At 42.5% G+C, this 16,983-nt stretch overlaps 1 protein-coding gene across 6 annotated transcripts in view; it reads left to right on the top strand.

The window, feature by feature from the left end:
* Positions 1–16,983, top strand: part of CDC14A (cell division cycle 14A) — a 165,040-nt gene that overhangs the window by 91,450 nt on the left and 56,607 nt on the right. For all 6 annotated transcript variants that reach the window (XM_075002728.1, XM_075002730.1, XM_075002727.1 and 3 more), the window contains exons 8-10: positions 1,608–1,695; positions 4,222–4,452; positions 6,720–6,858. In XM_075002728.1, the coding sequence (XP_074858829.1) occupies positions 1,608–1,695; positions 4,222–4,452; positions 6,720–6,858 (458 nt within the window). The remainder of the gene's footprint in view (positions 1–1,607; positions 1,696–4,221; positions 4,453–6,719; positions 6,859–16,983) is intronic.

Raw genomic sequence — 16,983 nt, 5'->3', positions numbered from 1 at the left:
GTACTTGTAGTACAGCCGTGGGAATATATAAGAACAGTGTTTTTTTGTGCCAGTATTTGCTGGTACTGAATACTGGTAACTGAGCAGCTCCAGCTGTGAGATTGGCTGTGGGTGGGGGGGAGGGTGAGGGTGAGAGTCCCCTTTATTTCTACAAAAAAGGCACTGTTTAAGAGTAATTTGGAATGGGCAGATATGCACAAATAATGAATGCAGAAACCAGTTCTCCTTCATTGTCCTATACAGGCCTAGGCTTGTAGATTATTTTCCCTTTTCATTGAACTAGGCAGAAAATACTGAATGTATAGTGGTATCTTAGGTTCATATCAACTATATCCAGTTATCTGTCAGCTGTACTTTTGCTCAGTTAGGTTAAAAATCGAGGTGTGGATGATGTCATGACGTACAAAAAATTTGTTATTCATGAATACAGCTGACAACGTTGAGTTAGGAGCTGCCCCTCCCACTTATCAAGTAAAAAAAACAGTCTTATGTAAAATTCTTTTCAGTCTACTGACATTATAGTCATTTGGTATAAATTTGCTTATGTTTCTACTATTTGCCAATTAAGGAGTCAGGCCACCACTACTTATACTCCTGTTTAGTTCAGCATGAATTTTGCTTGTGGAAGTACCATGGAGTCAGTTGCAATGGGGTAGCCAGGCAAATAATTTGCAAGTCACCTACAGTGATGGGTATAATAATTTTTTTTTACTTAGTAAGTTTTTATGTGGAATGAAGAGCTGAGCTACTGAATACAGCATCTACTCATACATTACATAAAAGTATTCATACTACATGCAAATAGAGTGTCATTGCATAAAATGTCATTGTAGAGCAACTACATTTTCAAAGTGGGAATGAAACCACTATTATTTTTTTTAAAGAAGCCTTAGAGATTATGAGCTTGCCTTATGCATCTCCAATATGCTTTTAGCTTTAACAGGCTCTGTGAGCAATGGAAGAATATCAGATTTACAGATTAGTTGTGAAGCCTGCGTTTAATAATAAACAAACCACTTTTGTTTCTCATGTTAGAGGAACATGCAGTCTAGTAGTTGCTTTAAAAGAAAACACTCTTTCAAATTTTAATATCCTTTTATTTATTTATACTTGGTTTTGTATTTACTGACCCATCAGAGCTATATACAAAGACAAAAGTAAGTTATTATTTTGACAGCTAATTTGTCTTAATTTTGTTTCCTATTAATTTATTTTGCCAGCATTAATGATGTGGTAGATTTCCATAGCCTTCAGAAATCCATAAAATTTGAGTTTGATAGCACCTATTGTATTTAATAAGTAGAGATGCATTGGAAAGCATGAATCTTTATGCAGAAATATTTTAGTTCAAGTGCAGAAAGGCTTGCCTGTTTGAAGGTCTCTCCAAAGCAGACTTTTCTAAGATTACCTTTACTATCTTCTAAACTTCTGGCAAGCAGCTTCATGCATGTCTGGTTTTTCCCATTTTCTGAGCTAAATTGTTATGTCTGAAATGTTTTGCTCATATGATTGGTATAGAAGATACAAAATTATTAAAAATATATTTTAACAGTTGTGAGTGAATTTTAAAATGTTTGTCCTTTCTTTTCTCCTAAAATGTTCACTAGCGAGTAGAAAATGGTGACTTCAACTGGATTGTTCCAGGAAAATTTTTAGCATTTAGTGGACCTCATCCAAAAACCAAAATTGAAAATGGTATGTTTTTCTTGTCAATCATATGTCAAAACAGTATATTTACTTTTTATTTTATAATCTTCCTGTTCCTGAGTATGATTAGTCTTTATTTCAAATCTCTGTAATATTTGTGAAGACTGTAGATAAATGTTACAGTTTGTTTTGTTGGTTTTTGTTGTTTAAGTTACTGTGATTGTAGTAGATAAATTGATAAGTTGATGGGTTTTTGGATGATGATGTTTTTTGTCAGTTTGGATAGAATTTTGTATGGAGTTTTCGCATCGGAGGACTTAATTTCACAATGTTCTTATGTTCTTAATTTCATTCAATGATGTTTAAAGGAGGTCTGTGGAATTCACTCAGAAAGTGACTCAGAATTTGAGGTGCCTCCCTGCTTTTCTTTTGAAGCGGATCTCACTTTTTGCAGAATTCAGGGTGAGCTACAAAGGGGGAATTGTAGAAATAAAGGTTCAAGTTTAGATTTTTTATGTTGTATAAGAAGAGCCCTGAAGAGTTAACCAGGCTGTTTTTGTCATTAGAAATTTAGGTGTGGCCCACTGTAGATTTTGTAGGTGATAGGGAAACTAGTAGGTTTTATATCCTTAGAGAGAGCAAGGAAATGAAACCTCACAAGAAGGGAAGAGATTTTAATCATACTAGTTAAAGGAGCCAAGTCAGGTCTAATTAGTTTTTAAACAATTGGTTACAGATATTTTTATTACACCTGCCCTCAGTTTCCATGCCAATCTTTGTGGTTTCTATAGCCATGCCTTCTAATTTTTAGTGCTCTCTTTCCAGCTGCTGTGTTTCATGTAAACACACATACAAATTAAAGGGAAACTGGCAGGCTATACAGGGAAACCTCAAAGGACTGACTAATGTATTGAGTACGTGAACTGAGAAAAAACACTTGAACTTTTAGTTACAATCTTTACCTGCAGTGGGCAAAACACTTGCACGGATGTGACTTAACAAGTTGTTCCTTTAAAACACATATTTAAATAAAATACTGGAATGGAGGAATGAGGGATGATCCAACTGGAAGCCAGTGGGCCAGATCAAGCAGCAGGATGATTGTGTCTGGCACCTGAAAGCATCCATTTTTCCCTTCAAAGTTAATGTTCTCAGCACAGAATGACCTTACATGCATGGTGCATGTAAGGTCACTCTGTATGAATATTGTTCTTTAGAGTAAAATTGCATTTTCTGCAAATGGAGTTGCTCACACTGTATGCTGTTGTTCATTAAGCATTTTGACAAATCTCTAGTTCTTACAAACAATCCTCTGATCTCAGTAAAATGTACCTCTATCAATTCCTGTGCACCCCAAGGGAACATCAAGACACTTCCCTGAAACTTCCAGCCTTCTCAAAACCCACAAATCTCTTTGTTGAGTTTCTTAGCCTGGTGAACTTTTTTTCCAGTGCCAGAGGGTTTGCCAGGCAGTGTCATCTTCTCAAAACAATGAAACTTCACTGGCTCAGGTCCACCTTCTTCTGGATGAAAGCAGAAAAATTTCTTTTCAAGCTGAGCCAATACCACTTCTGACTTACGGACTCAAAAGATTTTCAGACAGGGCCTTGTCTTCAGCTTCTCTGAAGACCACATGAAAAGATAAGCTTCTGGTTTGTCTAGAGGATCACCTTTTGCTCGGAGCAATAATTATAGCTCCATCTAATCTTGGTTTCTGCTCCATTTTTTTCTTGAGTTTAAATAGTTCCAGAGTTCATCTTTTGATTCTGGATCTATCCATCTTCCACCTCTCTGAAAACTCACTTTCGAATAGAGACATCAGTTCTCGTATTCAAAAAACAACAAAACAAACCAACGCCTGCCTGTTATATGGCATTAAATAAATCGTGAAATCTTGTCTCCTTTGAAGTTAGTAGGAGTTTGGATTTTTACTCCAGTGGGACCAGGATTTTACTTATTTGCTAGGAGTACTTAGTTTTAAATTTTTTATGATGGTTTTTTGTTTCCTTCATCCCCCCTCTGCATACCCTATAGGAGGAATTCTGAAAAGTTTTATTCATGATTATCTGCACTTGGCACAGCCAAGTGTATTGCTTGGAAGAAATTCAGGTAAGTATCCCAATTCAAGAAAAAAAAAGATCTGGCCTTTTCGTAACTAAAGCTGCTATTTCTCCATGAGTTACCCACTGTTAACCAGCAATAAACAATGAGAAGTTCAGTTGGCTGCTATCCAGAATACCAATTTAAAATTAACACACATCGTGATGAACCTGATGTGCGAGCATAATAATAGCTTTGGCGGCATATTTTGTACATACTAAGCTGTGGCTTCTTAGGGAAATTTCTGTTAACGTAATTGTAGCAGGCTGGACTCACCGCTGTGATGCCTCCTGCTGGTTAGCCTGAGAATTAGCTCTGTCACTTGAGTGCACTGCTGTCTGATCAGTGTCTTGTCCATCATCACTCCGCTCCCTGTTTGGGTCTGTGTGTTTGTATCAAGGTAATTTTCAGTGATTTATTAATCAACCCATATTCTCTCTCTCTCTCTCGCTCTCTCTCTCTCACATCTTTTAGGTTATCCTCTTCATGCACCTGAAGCCTACTTTCCCTATTTTAGGAAGCACAATGTCACATCGATCATAAGACTAAACAAAAAGATCTACGAAGCAAAACGTTTTACAGATGCTGGCTTTGAGCATTATGACTTGTTCTTCGAAGATGGAAGCACACCAAGTGACAATATAGTGCGACGGTTCTTGAACGTATGTGAGAATGCTGAAGGTGCTATAGCGGTACACTGTAAAGGTATGTAAAAACCTTACAGTGTACTCATGTGTTTGCAGTTCAAAATAAGAATAAATCCTCACTAATAATGAAAAAGAATTTTTTCTGCTTCGAAAACAGTTTTGCTTAAGAGTTTTTGATCCTGCACAGATTAGTTTCATTTTTCAGAGTTCACATTAAATTCTTTTACTTGAGCGTGAGAATTATACATTATGTTACTATTTCCCACTTAGCACTATGCAGGATTTCTTTTTTATTCCATATAATGATCTTTGTTTGTTTTGTGAAAATCTATCCTTAGTGTTTACAGAAGATGGGCACGCAATCCTCTTCATGCTTGTCAGTTGCTGCTGTGATTTTTATGTAACAAACATAACTTTTTTAAAGTTGTAAAACTCAATTTTGCAGTTACTGTTGTAACCTAAAAAAGAATATAACTTCAACATTAAAACACTGCACCATAACTTCATATTGGGCACCACATAATACATCTTTATACTCTACCTGGCGTGATGCTTTTTGTTAGCTGTATAATTGAGGGACTTAATGTATCTTTTTTTAGTACTCAAATATGGATTATGTATCCAATTAAAATTTTACAGAGAGGAGAGTGTTACACAGTGGATTAGTTCAATAGAACTCAATCTGTCATCATATACAAAAATAAACAATTGCAAATTAACTCCCATTCATGATACTGTTGTCACAGAGCTTTATATTTTAAACTGCATAAATCACAGTTTGCGGTGGTTTTCTTTTCAAGATTATACAAGGAGGATTAGCCGGGGCATTGACAATTAAGAATGAAGTGCATTAACAAAGTTATATAAAGACGTTAGCAAAATATTTCTTTGCCCTGTACCAGAGGCAACACAGTGGTATACATTTGTCACCTCTATGAGACTAAATTTTCTTACAAAATGTTTAGAAAAAAACTAAGTTCAGGTGTGTAACAATCCCTGACCAGAAGTTGTTAGCAGACTTTTGGTGACAGTAACTCCAGCATGTCTGGCCTGAAGTACAATCTCAAATTATTGATAACAATAGTATATTGTCGTCCCTTACATGGATTAAGTACTGGAAGGACGTGATACACTTAACAGTTATGTTACAAGTATGACTCTAAATGCTCTGAGTTCAGTGTAGTACATTTACACTTTACAGCTAGTTGTCTATTAGTTCAGTGCTGTATTGCCTGATAATAAACTGCTTGGCCTTTGTTCCTTCCTTGAAACTAAATCAGTAAGTGACAAATTTAGTGTTCATTCATCCTTAATATATTGCTGTATGGTATCTGTATTGCTCTCTTGCTTTTCCAGGGATGTTTCTACAGCTTCCAAGATAGAAATAACTTTTTACAGGAGCTGTTGCAGAAATCTTTTAATCTAAAAGTTTTCTATTGCAGATGTTTCTATAGCCTTAGGTTGTTTTTCATATAGCTTTGCTGCTGAAGCCTTCGATAATAAATTAATGTAAATATATTTGTACATCAGAGAGTGTTTTGTTTTTCATACAGAAATACGTGAGTTATTACAGTTTGAGTAGTCTGTTTACAGACTGCTTTCCAAACGTAAACTGCACATCTGTCTTAAATGTAACAATGTTGTCTTCCATTTTAAATCAGTCTACAGAGAAAGTATTATGTTAAAAAATCTGCTCATTATTTGTTCTTGTGACCCGATTCATCCCATTTCTTGAATTATTTTAGCTTTGTAAGAAGTCAGACAGCAAGATTACTATTCCTTGATTAAATATAGTGTGGTGGTTATTCTATATTATATGAAAATTTATTAAATAGAAATGAAGAAGTGTTTGCAGCTCTATAGTTACTGTTATTGCAGAAATCATAGTTTGGCACCTGAAGGACATCTTCAGGTAATCAACTAAATTGTAAACTAGGGGGTTGAGCACAGGATTAGAATAAGGAAAAATCCCTATTCTGTGCTAACTTGCTTTTAACTTGGACAAGTTCCTTAGTTTCTGTTTTTTTCATTTCCTTGTGAAGTATTGAGAATAAATTATACTTACACAGCTGGTACACTGCCTTAATCTGAAAACAGTTATGGAAAACTAACTAATGTTTGTTTATATTTTAGAGTTTGGCCAACCTGCAAAAGTAATTAAAAATTAAATTTAATGAGTGTTCACTTAATAATATTTCATACTGGCTCAAGTTGCAATATAGAGGTGTGATATGGGGGGCAAACAACTCTGGTTTCAAAAGACGTAAATGTTGTACATGTGTATATGGATATGGCTATTTATTTTAATACTTTTGTCTATTATAGCTGGTCTGGGGAGAACAGGAACGCTGATAGCCTGTTACATAATGAAACATTATAAATTCACACATGCAGAAGTCATTGCTTGGATTAGAATATGTCGGCCAGGCTCTATTATAGGACCTCAGCAGCACTTTCTGGAAGAGTAAGTATACCATCGTTTTTAGTGTAGGGAAACTACTGCTTCTAACCATCGGTTTCTATCTAATCTCATAGGGTTTTGTGACACCACCCATAACTTTAATATCTGAATATCTTTCACATAAAATCAGTAGCAATTGTGATGTCTCTGTGGAGTCTGACACGTTCCACTTATTGAAGTTAAAACTGTCCTGAATATTGGGTTTGACTTTTTTGAGGTGGGTGAGGGAGGGTTAGAAGTTGAAAAGGGAGTGACTGTCCAAGGATGAGGAATGTGGGAAAAAATGTTATTTGTTAACGTATTAAAGATGACATCTTAATGCATATGCATAAGCATTCTTAATTCTGGCATTTCTAGAATTTTGAGTGCTTGGCTTTGGACCTTGAATGTTCTTTTAGTGGTTGTGTATGTAATAATCGAGGCTTTTTTAAAAAGCAAACTGAAAAAAACAAATTCTGTACTGTGGCATTATATTGATGCTTCAGCATCAGTGAAGCTGGAATCTTTAGCTCGACCTCACAGTCTTCTGCCATTTGAACTGATGAAGTAACTGAAAGTAGTAATAGGTTGTCACCCTCTATGTAAGATAGCAGTGGAGGTGGAAATAGGACACTTTGTCAGTGGATCACACAGATATTTGCTGACATCAGAGGAGTAGTACAACCCAGAAATCTTGGGTTCCTTTCCAGGCTCTGAAGGGGAGTGAGGTGTGGTGAGGACAGATTCTTCTGCCCATTACCCCATAAGCATAACTTCCCATGCACTGTAAAAAAAAAATTCAAATTATAAATGTAAATGTGCATCATTATGGGAAAAATCTAGCAGAGGATTAAGAAAATCTAAGAAATACATTGCAGTCTTCCTAGTCATTTTATAAATATGTAGTAAGAGACAATCCCTGTTCCATAGTTCTTATAATCTGGAAAGCTGAATTACAGAGGTTAAAAATTGACTAGCGCAAGGTCACACAAGAGAAACCCATACCAAAGTGTGAACTGAGGATTCATAACTCTAATATTTATTGCTGAAGCCACCCCTTTATCCTGCAGAATACTCAAGCTGGGTGGGTATCCTCTGTCATTTAATAAGCTAAACATGAGGGGATAAATATTCATCCATGGCACGTGCATGGATCCAGGCTGTGGTACCTCATTGCAGTGTGTTCCACTTGCACATATAGCCAGGATTGTGGCCAACTGAGTTGCTTTTTGCTGGTGATAATAAGAATAGTTATTTTCAGATGCCAGTGATTTGAGATGAACCTTCTAGGTCTTCTTGGTGGTCACTTGATAAGGAGTAGGATGTCTTCATGTCACCCTCCTATTTGTGAGTCTGTTGATGGTTGATCAGCCTGATCCTGGAATTGCAGATCTTATCACAGGGACAGGTGTTGGTAGTTGCTGGTGAGGCACTCGGCAGTTTTTGACACTCTTCTTTTCTGCCTCGCTTCATCTGCACTGCAACAGGACGTCTCAAATTGCGCTACCCCCTCATACAGAACCATTCTCCACTGGGGACAGCCTTAGGCAATGTTCTCCCAAGTGTCAACACCAAAGTTGCACTTTTTCATGTGTGCCTTCAGCATGTCCTTACGTCACTTCCGCTGGTCCCCAATGCTCCTCTGTCCTTCCTCCAGTTCAGAAAACAGAATCTCTTTTGGGAGGTGCTGATCAGACATCTGAACCACGTGACCAGTCTTAACAAATGTGGCAGACCCTTACCTGGAAGTTGCCGGAGCCTTCTGGAAGGACAGTAAACTGGGTGATGGGCCAATGCATTTCTGTTCCCTGTCTAGGCCCAGGCCCTCATTGGTCAGATGGGCCCTGTGCTCCCTATAAAAGGCTCCCCATCTGGTACCAGAGGGGAAGGTTTGGAAGGTGCACCAGAGGAGCAGAGCAAGAGCAGAGCAAGAAGGTACCACGGGGAAGCGGTGGGCAAAGTGGCCCAGGGTGAGGCTACTACTTTGGGGCAGGGATGAAGGCCCTGCCGGTTGCCTCTTGTCCTTGTAGGGACCCTGGGCTGGAGTCCAGGGTAGAGGGTGGGTCTGGACTCCCCCCAACCTTCCCCAGAGGGATCACTCTACTGGAGCAGGCGCAGGCCTGCAAGGGGACTGGTGTTATTTTCCCCATACTGGTCTTGCCTATGAGGAGGATGGCTCGCTAAGCGGAGACCCCTGCCTTTGGAAAGACCTGGGCAAAAAGGGGCCTCCGTGAGTCTCTGAGGCAGCATAGAACCACCAGGAAGCGCAGGGACCCACAGGGGCTGAACAGGGACTTTGTCACACAAAGTTGTTGATGAATGATAAAGGCTTCACTGCTGGTCCTGTTTGACTCTTCCAGGATGCTAGTGTTCATGAGCCTATCCTCCCAAGAGATATTTAGGATTCTCCTGAGGCAGCATTGATGTTATTGTTCAAGTGCCTTCAGATGACACTTGTATGTTGTCCAGGTGTCACATGTATACAGTAGCTTTGGAACAACCACTGCATGGTATACAAGAAGCTTTGTCTTGGGATAGATGTTCCAGTTCTCAATGACCCTTTGTCTGACGCAGGTGAAAGCAGAGCTTGCATAATTCAGACGATGCTGGATTTCCACATCAATGTTGACTATAGCAGAAAGATAACTTCCAAGATATGGGAAGTGCCTCACATGTTCCAGCAGTTCTCCATTGACTTCAATAGAAAGTAAATGAAATTGTCCCTTCAGTGAGGTTTGGTGAAGCACCTTGGATTTTTTGATGTTCAGTGTGAGGGCAAGATTCTTGTATACTTTAGCAAAGGTACTTAAGATGATCTGACTGGCTGTGGGAGAAAGGACAGCAACCGTGTTGTCATCTGCGTACTGGAGCTCCATGATCCAGATTGTGGAAATCTTGCTTTTAGCCTTCAGTCTCCTGAGATTGAAAAGCTTTCCATTCAGTCTATAGACAATCTTCATGCCATCTGGAAGCTTGCCATCAATGAGGTGAAGGTCATGGTGATGAAGATGCAGAACAGTGATGGGGCAGTCACGCTGCCTTGCTTAATTCTTGTTTTGACCTCAAAAGGGGTTGCTTTAGGACCTGTTGTTGCTCAATATTGTGGCAGTCATGTTGTGAACCAATCTCAAGATACTAATGAGTTTTCTGGGGCAGCCAGTCTTTGAGAGGATGGCCACAGAGCACTACAATTGACTGACTCAAATGCTTTGGTCAGGTCAATGAAACTCATGTATAAGGCTTGGTTTTGTACATGACATTTTTCTTGCAGTTGCAGCGCAGTGAAGATCATGTCCACTGTTCCTTGGAATAGTCGGAAACCACACTGGGATTCTGGGAGAATTTCTTCTGAGAGTGGCTGGAGTCAGTTTGCAAGGATTCAAGCTAAGATTTTCCCTGCCATTGCCAGGAGGGAGATGCCCTGATAGTTTCCACAGTCCAATTTGTCACCCTTCTTGAAGAGACTGACAGTCTGTATCTCTGAAATTTCATAGCATCTGCTCCCTTTGCCAGAGAATCAAGAGGTGGAGTTGTTTGTGGAGCTCTGGCCCACCTGTTTTGAAGACTTCAGCAGGGATTCCATCTAGTCTGGTTAACTTGTTGCACTTCATCTCTTTGGTGGCAGCTTGGACCTCACTCAAGGTAGGAGGCATTGCAAGATTGTCCCTAGGCAGTTGCTGAGGGATTTGGTCAAGGGATTCTAGGACCACGGTGGAGGGGTGGTTCAAGAGCTCATTATAGTGCTCCCACCAGTGAGAAGCAATGGCTTCATTGTCTTTGAAGATCTGGGTGCCATCCTTTGATCTCCAGGGGATTGATTCTGTGGTTTCCCAGTCCATAAAAAGCTTTGGTATCATTGAAGAAACCTCTTGTATCGTTGATGCCTGTAAGATGCTGGAATTCTTGCACCTTCTCAGTCCACCACTGTTTTTTGAGAGTCCGTGTTTTATGTTGGACTTCTGCCTTGGCATGTGCTTCTCTCTTCATTGTGCAGTTGATGTTGCTTTGCCAGGCCCAATGGCTTTCCTTTTTGTCTCAATCACGTGTTCAATTTCCACATTGTTCTCATCAAACCAGTCCTGGTGCTTCCTGGACTGGTAACCAATGGTTTCTCCACAAGCTCCAATGATGGCATTTTTCAGTTGACAGCAATGTTCTTCCACATCTTCAGGGTGTACTGTCAGCAGCTTCCTGTGGTGCACTATCTGGAAATTACTTCATCTGATGGGGTCCTTCAGGCCCTGTACATTGATCTTTCATCAGATCAGTTTCCTCTCACTTCCCCATATGGTGACAATCCTAATCACCATTGTGGGTAAAATAAGGTGGTGATCAGTCCAGCAGTCATCAGCACTAGTCATTGCATGTATGAGAAGGACATCATGCCAGTCACGAGTGCAGACAATGACATAGTCTGTGAGGTGCCAGTGCTTTGATTGAGAATGTTGCCATGAGGTGTTAAATTTGTTTGCTGGCAGAAGAGGTTGCTCATGATGATGAGCCTGTGTCTGCCACATTTAGTAAGGAGTTGGAGTTGCTTTTGCTTTTGCCAACTCCTCCTTTCCCAGTAGTAGTCTGCTAGAGTCCACGTCTCTTCCAACCCTGGCATTGAAATCCCCCCAAGAAAGTAATCTTCTTTGGGGATCTCTTTCAGGACTGTGTCCAACTGGGTGTAGAACTTCTCCTTCGTATCATCTTTGGCACCTAGAGTTGGTGCATAAGCACTGAGGACAGTTGCCTGTTGTTTTTTTGGCAAGCTTCAAGCAGAGAGTCATGAGATGCTCATTGATGCCGATAGTGACTTTAGATAGGATCTTTGCCAGTTTGTTTTTGATGGCAAATCCTACTCCATGAATTCGTTTTTCTTCCTTTGGTGTACCTGTCCAGAAAAATGTGTACCTTCCAACTTCTTCTCTTATATGTCCTTCTAGTCTACCTATTTCTGCCAAGGTAGCTATATGAATGTTGACTCATTGCAGCTCATGGGCAGTAAGTTCTGTGCATCTTTTGGATCGCTCACTGTTGGGGTTGTCCATTAGAGTCCAAATATTACATATTCTAAAGTTTACTGTTCAGTTTTGACAACATAGAGGTGAACCTGCTGGATGCATTTATCAAGTCAGGGGATTGAGGTGGGGTATATTCAGGGCACCTTTTCTAGCCCTCTCCCCATGTGGGGTGAACAGAGCAGATCCTAAATAGGGCTGCTCAGTCATGGATGCAGCAACTGGACCATTCTACCACTTCAGTCCTCAAAGCAGAACGACTAATACATACATCCATTGCCTACGTGCTGGTCCATGACTGAAAGCTGCCAGAGTTCACAGTTCTGCTCCTGTTGCCATTCACCAGTTGCAGTAGGGCTTAAGTTTATGAGAGTAGTACACAGAATAGACATCTCGGTGTGACTTCTTTTAACATGGGGGGGACTATTGCACTGCAGCCACCACTCAGTTCTTGATGGATAGAAAGCTTAGGTCCAGTGACAAAGGATCCACAACAACTGGGAGTCTGCTGTCCGTTGCAGCCTTCATCCTCTTTCACAGCCAATGTAGCATTACCTTTTCCATCCTCCACTGTTCTGCCATTGAGGACTTTTAGGATCGTTCTTCTTCTGGACCCTCTCCCTTGGCCTTGCCACCATGAGTGACCTTGCTGTGAGTACAAGACTGCCTATGGCTTTGCTCTTGGGTTCACTGAAACACACAAGCCCACTCACCATGACAAGGTGACAGTCCAGAGAGTGAGACTTTCTAGGTAATAATAACTGAATTGTTAAGTCTTAAATATTTCCTTGGTGAGTTAAAGAACATATATTCAACTGGTCTTCATAATATTTTCAGAGCCAGCTGCTTATATCCCCCCAAAAATGTGATAATTAGATAATGAGCAGTCTGACATTGCAATTCACTTGGTTCTGACTCAAAATATTTTTTTCTTCTGAAATGCATTGACCATTTTGTCTCACAGGGTATAACAACATATTAAGTGAGAAACAATGAGTAACTACGAGCATTTATGACAATGCAAAGTTTAAAAAAGTTAAAATTTGAGCAATAGTAGATGGTGTGAATTGGTGATTCTTCTTCGAGAGATTTCTCATGTCCATTCCAAGTTGGGTGTGCGTGGGCACACGCCCAGTCATCAGAAGCTTTTTGCCCTAGCCAGTAGCCATAGGGTCGGTGCAGCATCTCCTGGAGTAGCACCAATGTGGTGACCAATATATGCAACGCCCCTACTCCTACCCTGCTCAGTTCCTTCTCATCGTGCTTCCGATTGTTGGAGCTCTTGCTTTCTCTGCTCAAATCATTAGCTAGTAGCCTATTGTAATGTAAATAATTCTTGAAGAAATATAAATAGTTTTAGTACTTTATAGTTTTAGTGTTTTAACTAATAGTCGGGAAGGGGCTTTCCACTCCCCTTGGACTAATAGCCTCGGCTCTGGGGAATGCCTGGCTCCCCAGGCTTTAAGACTTGTTCAAAATGTGGCAAACATATGCCCAAAGGTAACCCCCATTCAACCTGTTCAATTTGTTTGGGGGGAGGATACTTGCATGATCACTTTTCAATTTTTGAGACCTTTAAGCCCAAAACTTTGAAAGATAGGGCCCAGCACGTTAAAGTCCTCTTAATGGAGGCAGCTCTTAAGCCTCAAGAGTCTCCAGCAGGAGTGGAGAGTGGAGCTTCCTTGGTTCAAAGTGCATCGGTGCCGTCAACCATGGTGCTGCCTAAGGACTCCTGGCACCAGGAGCTGGTGCAATCACCGGCTCCTTGTCAGCACCATAGGAGTCAATCTCTAGTGCCAAAGAAGAGGAGGAGGCATGAGGGGCATCACTTGCTGAAGTCAAAACGGGCTGGCCTCAAGTCCAAGGCTCCAGCACACCCTGTCAAAGTGCAGGAGGCACATACATTGAAGCCAGTGTGGAGTGGGAGCCCACAGGTGCTGGACTTGCCCTCGACACTGGAGGCATTTGGAGCACCACAAGGACTGCTTCAGATGACGGTGCCAGGTCCTTCTCCATCTGTGGAGGACAGGCACTGTAGCACTGAAACAGAGCGATGGGGCTCATGGACATGACACCAGCACCAACCCCTCCGCTCATGTTGATGCCCGTACTGACACCGTATTCGGTACTGAGCACGCTGGTGCTGACCCAGCAGACTGTGGGCCACTTTCAGGTTCCCTATGCTCCTGCACCATCCTCAGTGCTTATGACAGCAGCGCTGACTCATGGCCCCACCGTGATCATCTGCTTCTGAATTGGCGTCGCAGTCGGACTCCTTCTACCTGAGCTCCAGACAGAGCAGGATCTTGAGAAGGTCGCACCATAGCTGTCGCAGGCACCATAGTCATCGGTTGGATGATACAGGTTGGCTCCTGGCTTTGCAGGCAACTCAACAGTGGCCCTTCTGGACCTCAGGGGCATTTCACAAGGCACAGGGCCAGGTCATAGGAGTGCCTTTAATGGTGCCAGGGGCCCCTGCAATCCCGCGCTCGGCACCGTTGGCGTTACTGGGCACCACCAGAGCAAAGACAGGAAGCAGCGGTCATCATGGAACCTCCTGCATCTACCTTGTCATCAGCACCGTCTCAAGCCCCGCTTTGGTTTCAGAATTAGGAAGTGCCGGGAATAAAACCCCTGTTCCCTGAACCTGGGAGGAACTTCTTCTATGGCCCCAGAAACTAGGAGGCATTGCAGTTCCTGCTGTAACAGGATCTCGTGAGAGGGGTCCCTAAAGAGGGCCACGGAAGGAGGTTTGGAAGGGGGATACAAAGAGAACTGAATGGCATATCCCCTCTCTACAGTATGCTGGATGCCATTCAGTCCTCTTTGTATCCCCCTTCCTAAGCCCCTTCCCTGTCCCTCTTTAGGGACTCCTCTCACGAGATCCTGTTACAGCAGGAATTGCAATGCCTCATAGTTTCTGGGGCCATAGAAGTAGTTCCTCCCAGGTTCAGGGAACAGGGGTCTTATTCCCAGTATTTCCTAATTCCGAAACCAAAGAGGGGCTTGAGACCCATCCTGGACCTAAGAGGTCTCAAGGAGTTCATAAAAAAGAGAAAATTTCATATGATATCCCTGGGTCTCATACTGCCAATGCTATAGTGGGGGGTATTGGTTTGCAGCTCCCAACTTGCAGGATGCATATTTCCTTATTTCAATCTACTCTCCTCACAGGAGGTTTCTCAGGTTCTTGCCAGATGGAAACTAGTATCAGTTCACAGTGCAGCCTTTCAGTCTGTCTGCGACCCAACGGGTCTTCACCAAATGGATGGCGGTAGTAGCAGTGCACCTATGGAGGCAAGGGGTGCAGCTGTTCCTGTACCTGGATGACTGGCTAGTCAAGGGTCGTTCCAGGGAGCAGGTGATTCAGCATGTACAGTTAATCTGTCTCACCTTTGTCAGCCTCGGTCTTTTGATGAACAAGGCAAAGTCAATAGAGTTTGTAGGGACATGACTGGACGTCAGATGTGCTAAGGCATTCCTGCCAGACGACAGGTTCAGGGGCATGGGGGCCATCATGCAAAACATCCTGGCAGTTCCCACAACGATGGCCAGGTGCTGCTTGCATTTATTGGGTCACATGACAACATACATCTTCATAGTACAGCATGACAGGTTGAAGGTGCACCCTCTACAGCTTTGGCTGTCATCGGTGTATCACCCTGTAAGAGACACTTTAGACTTGGTGGTTACGGTGCTGACACGGACTTTGCCAACCCTGCACTGGTGGTTAGATGAGGCGGTTGTCCTCACAGGAGTCCCCTTTGCCCCTCAGCAAGCCTCACTTTCCCTAGTAATGGACGCTTTGGACCGGGGATGGGGAGCGCACCTGGGTCAGCTATGAACACAGGCTCTTTGGAGTGTTTTGGACCTTTGGTTCCACATAAATGTGAGGGAGCTCAGGGCCATCAGACTAGCATGTGTGACTTTCAAGGCCAATGTGGTGGGACATTGCGTGTCAGTCAATACAGACAACAAGACAGCAATGTACTCTATCAACAAACGGGGTGCACACTCCTCTCCTCTGTGTTATGAAGCCAGGATGCTCTGGGATTTCTGCATACAGCACATCATCATGCTGCAGGCCCTTCACCTGCCAGATGTGCACAATTCATTGGCAGACTAACTCATCAGGTCCTGTACGGATCACGAGTGGTCTCTCCACCCGGAGGTCATTCATTCTATTTTCCAGAAGTGGGAGGTATCCCCAGGTGGACCTGTTCACCTCCCACCTCAATGCAAAATGTGTGACAGTGTGACAGCAAATGGCCATTTCGAAGTTTACTAATGAAGTGCTGAAATACATATTCAGTGCCTCGTTAGCATGCGGGTGGCCGCAGCACATCGAAATTGACGCAGCTCGCCACTGCGCGGCTCGTCCAGACAGGGCTCCTTTTCGAAAGGACCCCAGCTACCTATGAGCAGATGGGAATAAGGGAACTTCAAAGTAGGCGAGTACTTTCTAAAAGGAACCCCATCTGGACGAGCTGCGCGGCGCATGCTAATGAGTTTTTGGCTAGTGTAGATGTAGCCTCTGTGTTACAAAACAACATTTCTGGTGGCAATCACCTCAGCCAGGAGGGTGTCTGAATTGAGGGCACTTTCAGTAGACCCCTTGTGCACAGTGTTTTACAAAGATAAGGTTAGGCTGAGACCTCACCCCGTGTTTTTACCTAAGGTAGTCTCTGCATTTCATGTTAACCAAGACATTTCCCTACCGGTATTTTACCCAAAGCCCCATGCCTCCCCGAGGGAGCAATGTTTACACACCTGGGATGTTAGAAGGGCACTGGCCTTCTATATGGATGAGACTAGGCCCTTTAGAAGAATGTAGCAACTCTTCATGGGAGGTTGCTGCTAGGATGAAGGGCCTTCTGGTCTCCTCCCAGCGGATTTCCTCTTGGATAGTGGCATGCATCAAGGAGAGTTACAAGTTCACGGGGCTTCCTCCCCTGCCGGTTAGGGCACACTCCACGAGAGCGCAGGCATTGTCTGTGGCATATATGGCACAGGTGCCTATCCAGGACATCTGTAAGGCAGCCAGCTGGTCCTCAGTTCATACCTTTACAGCACATTACACTTGGATGCAGCACGCACAGGAAGACACTGCAGTGGGCGGGGCTATCCTGCAGCCTGTTTGGGA

This window comes from Carettochelys insculpta, chromosome 9 (genome assembly GCF_033958435.1).
Source record: "Carettochelys insculpta isolate YL-2023 chromosome 9, ASM3395843v1, whole genome shotgun sequence".
Classification (NCBI taxonomy): domain Eukaryota; kingdom Metazoa; phylum Chordata; order Testudines; family Carettochelyidae; genus Carettochelys; species Carettochelys insculpta.
Note: the sequence above shows the minus strand (reverse complement) of the source record. Positions and strands in the feature narration are given on the sequence as shown.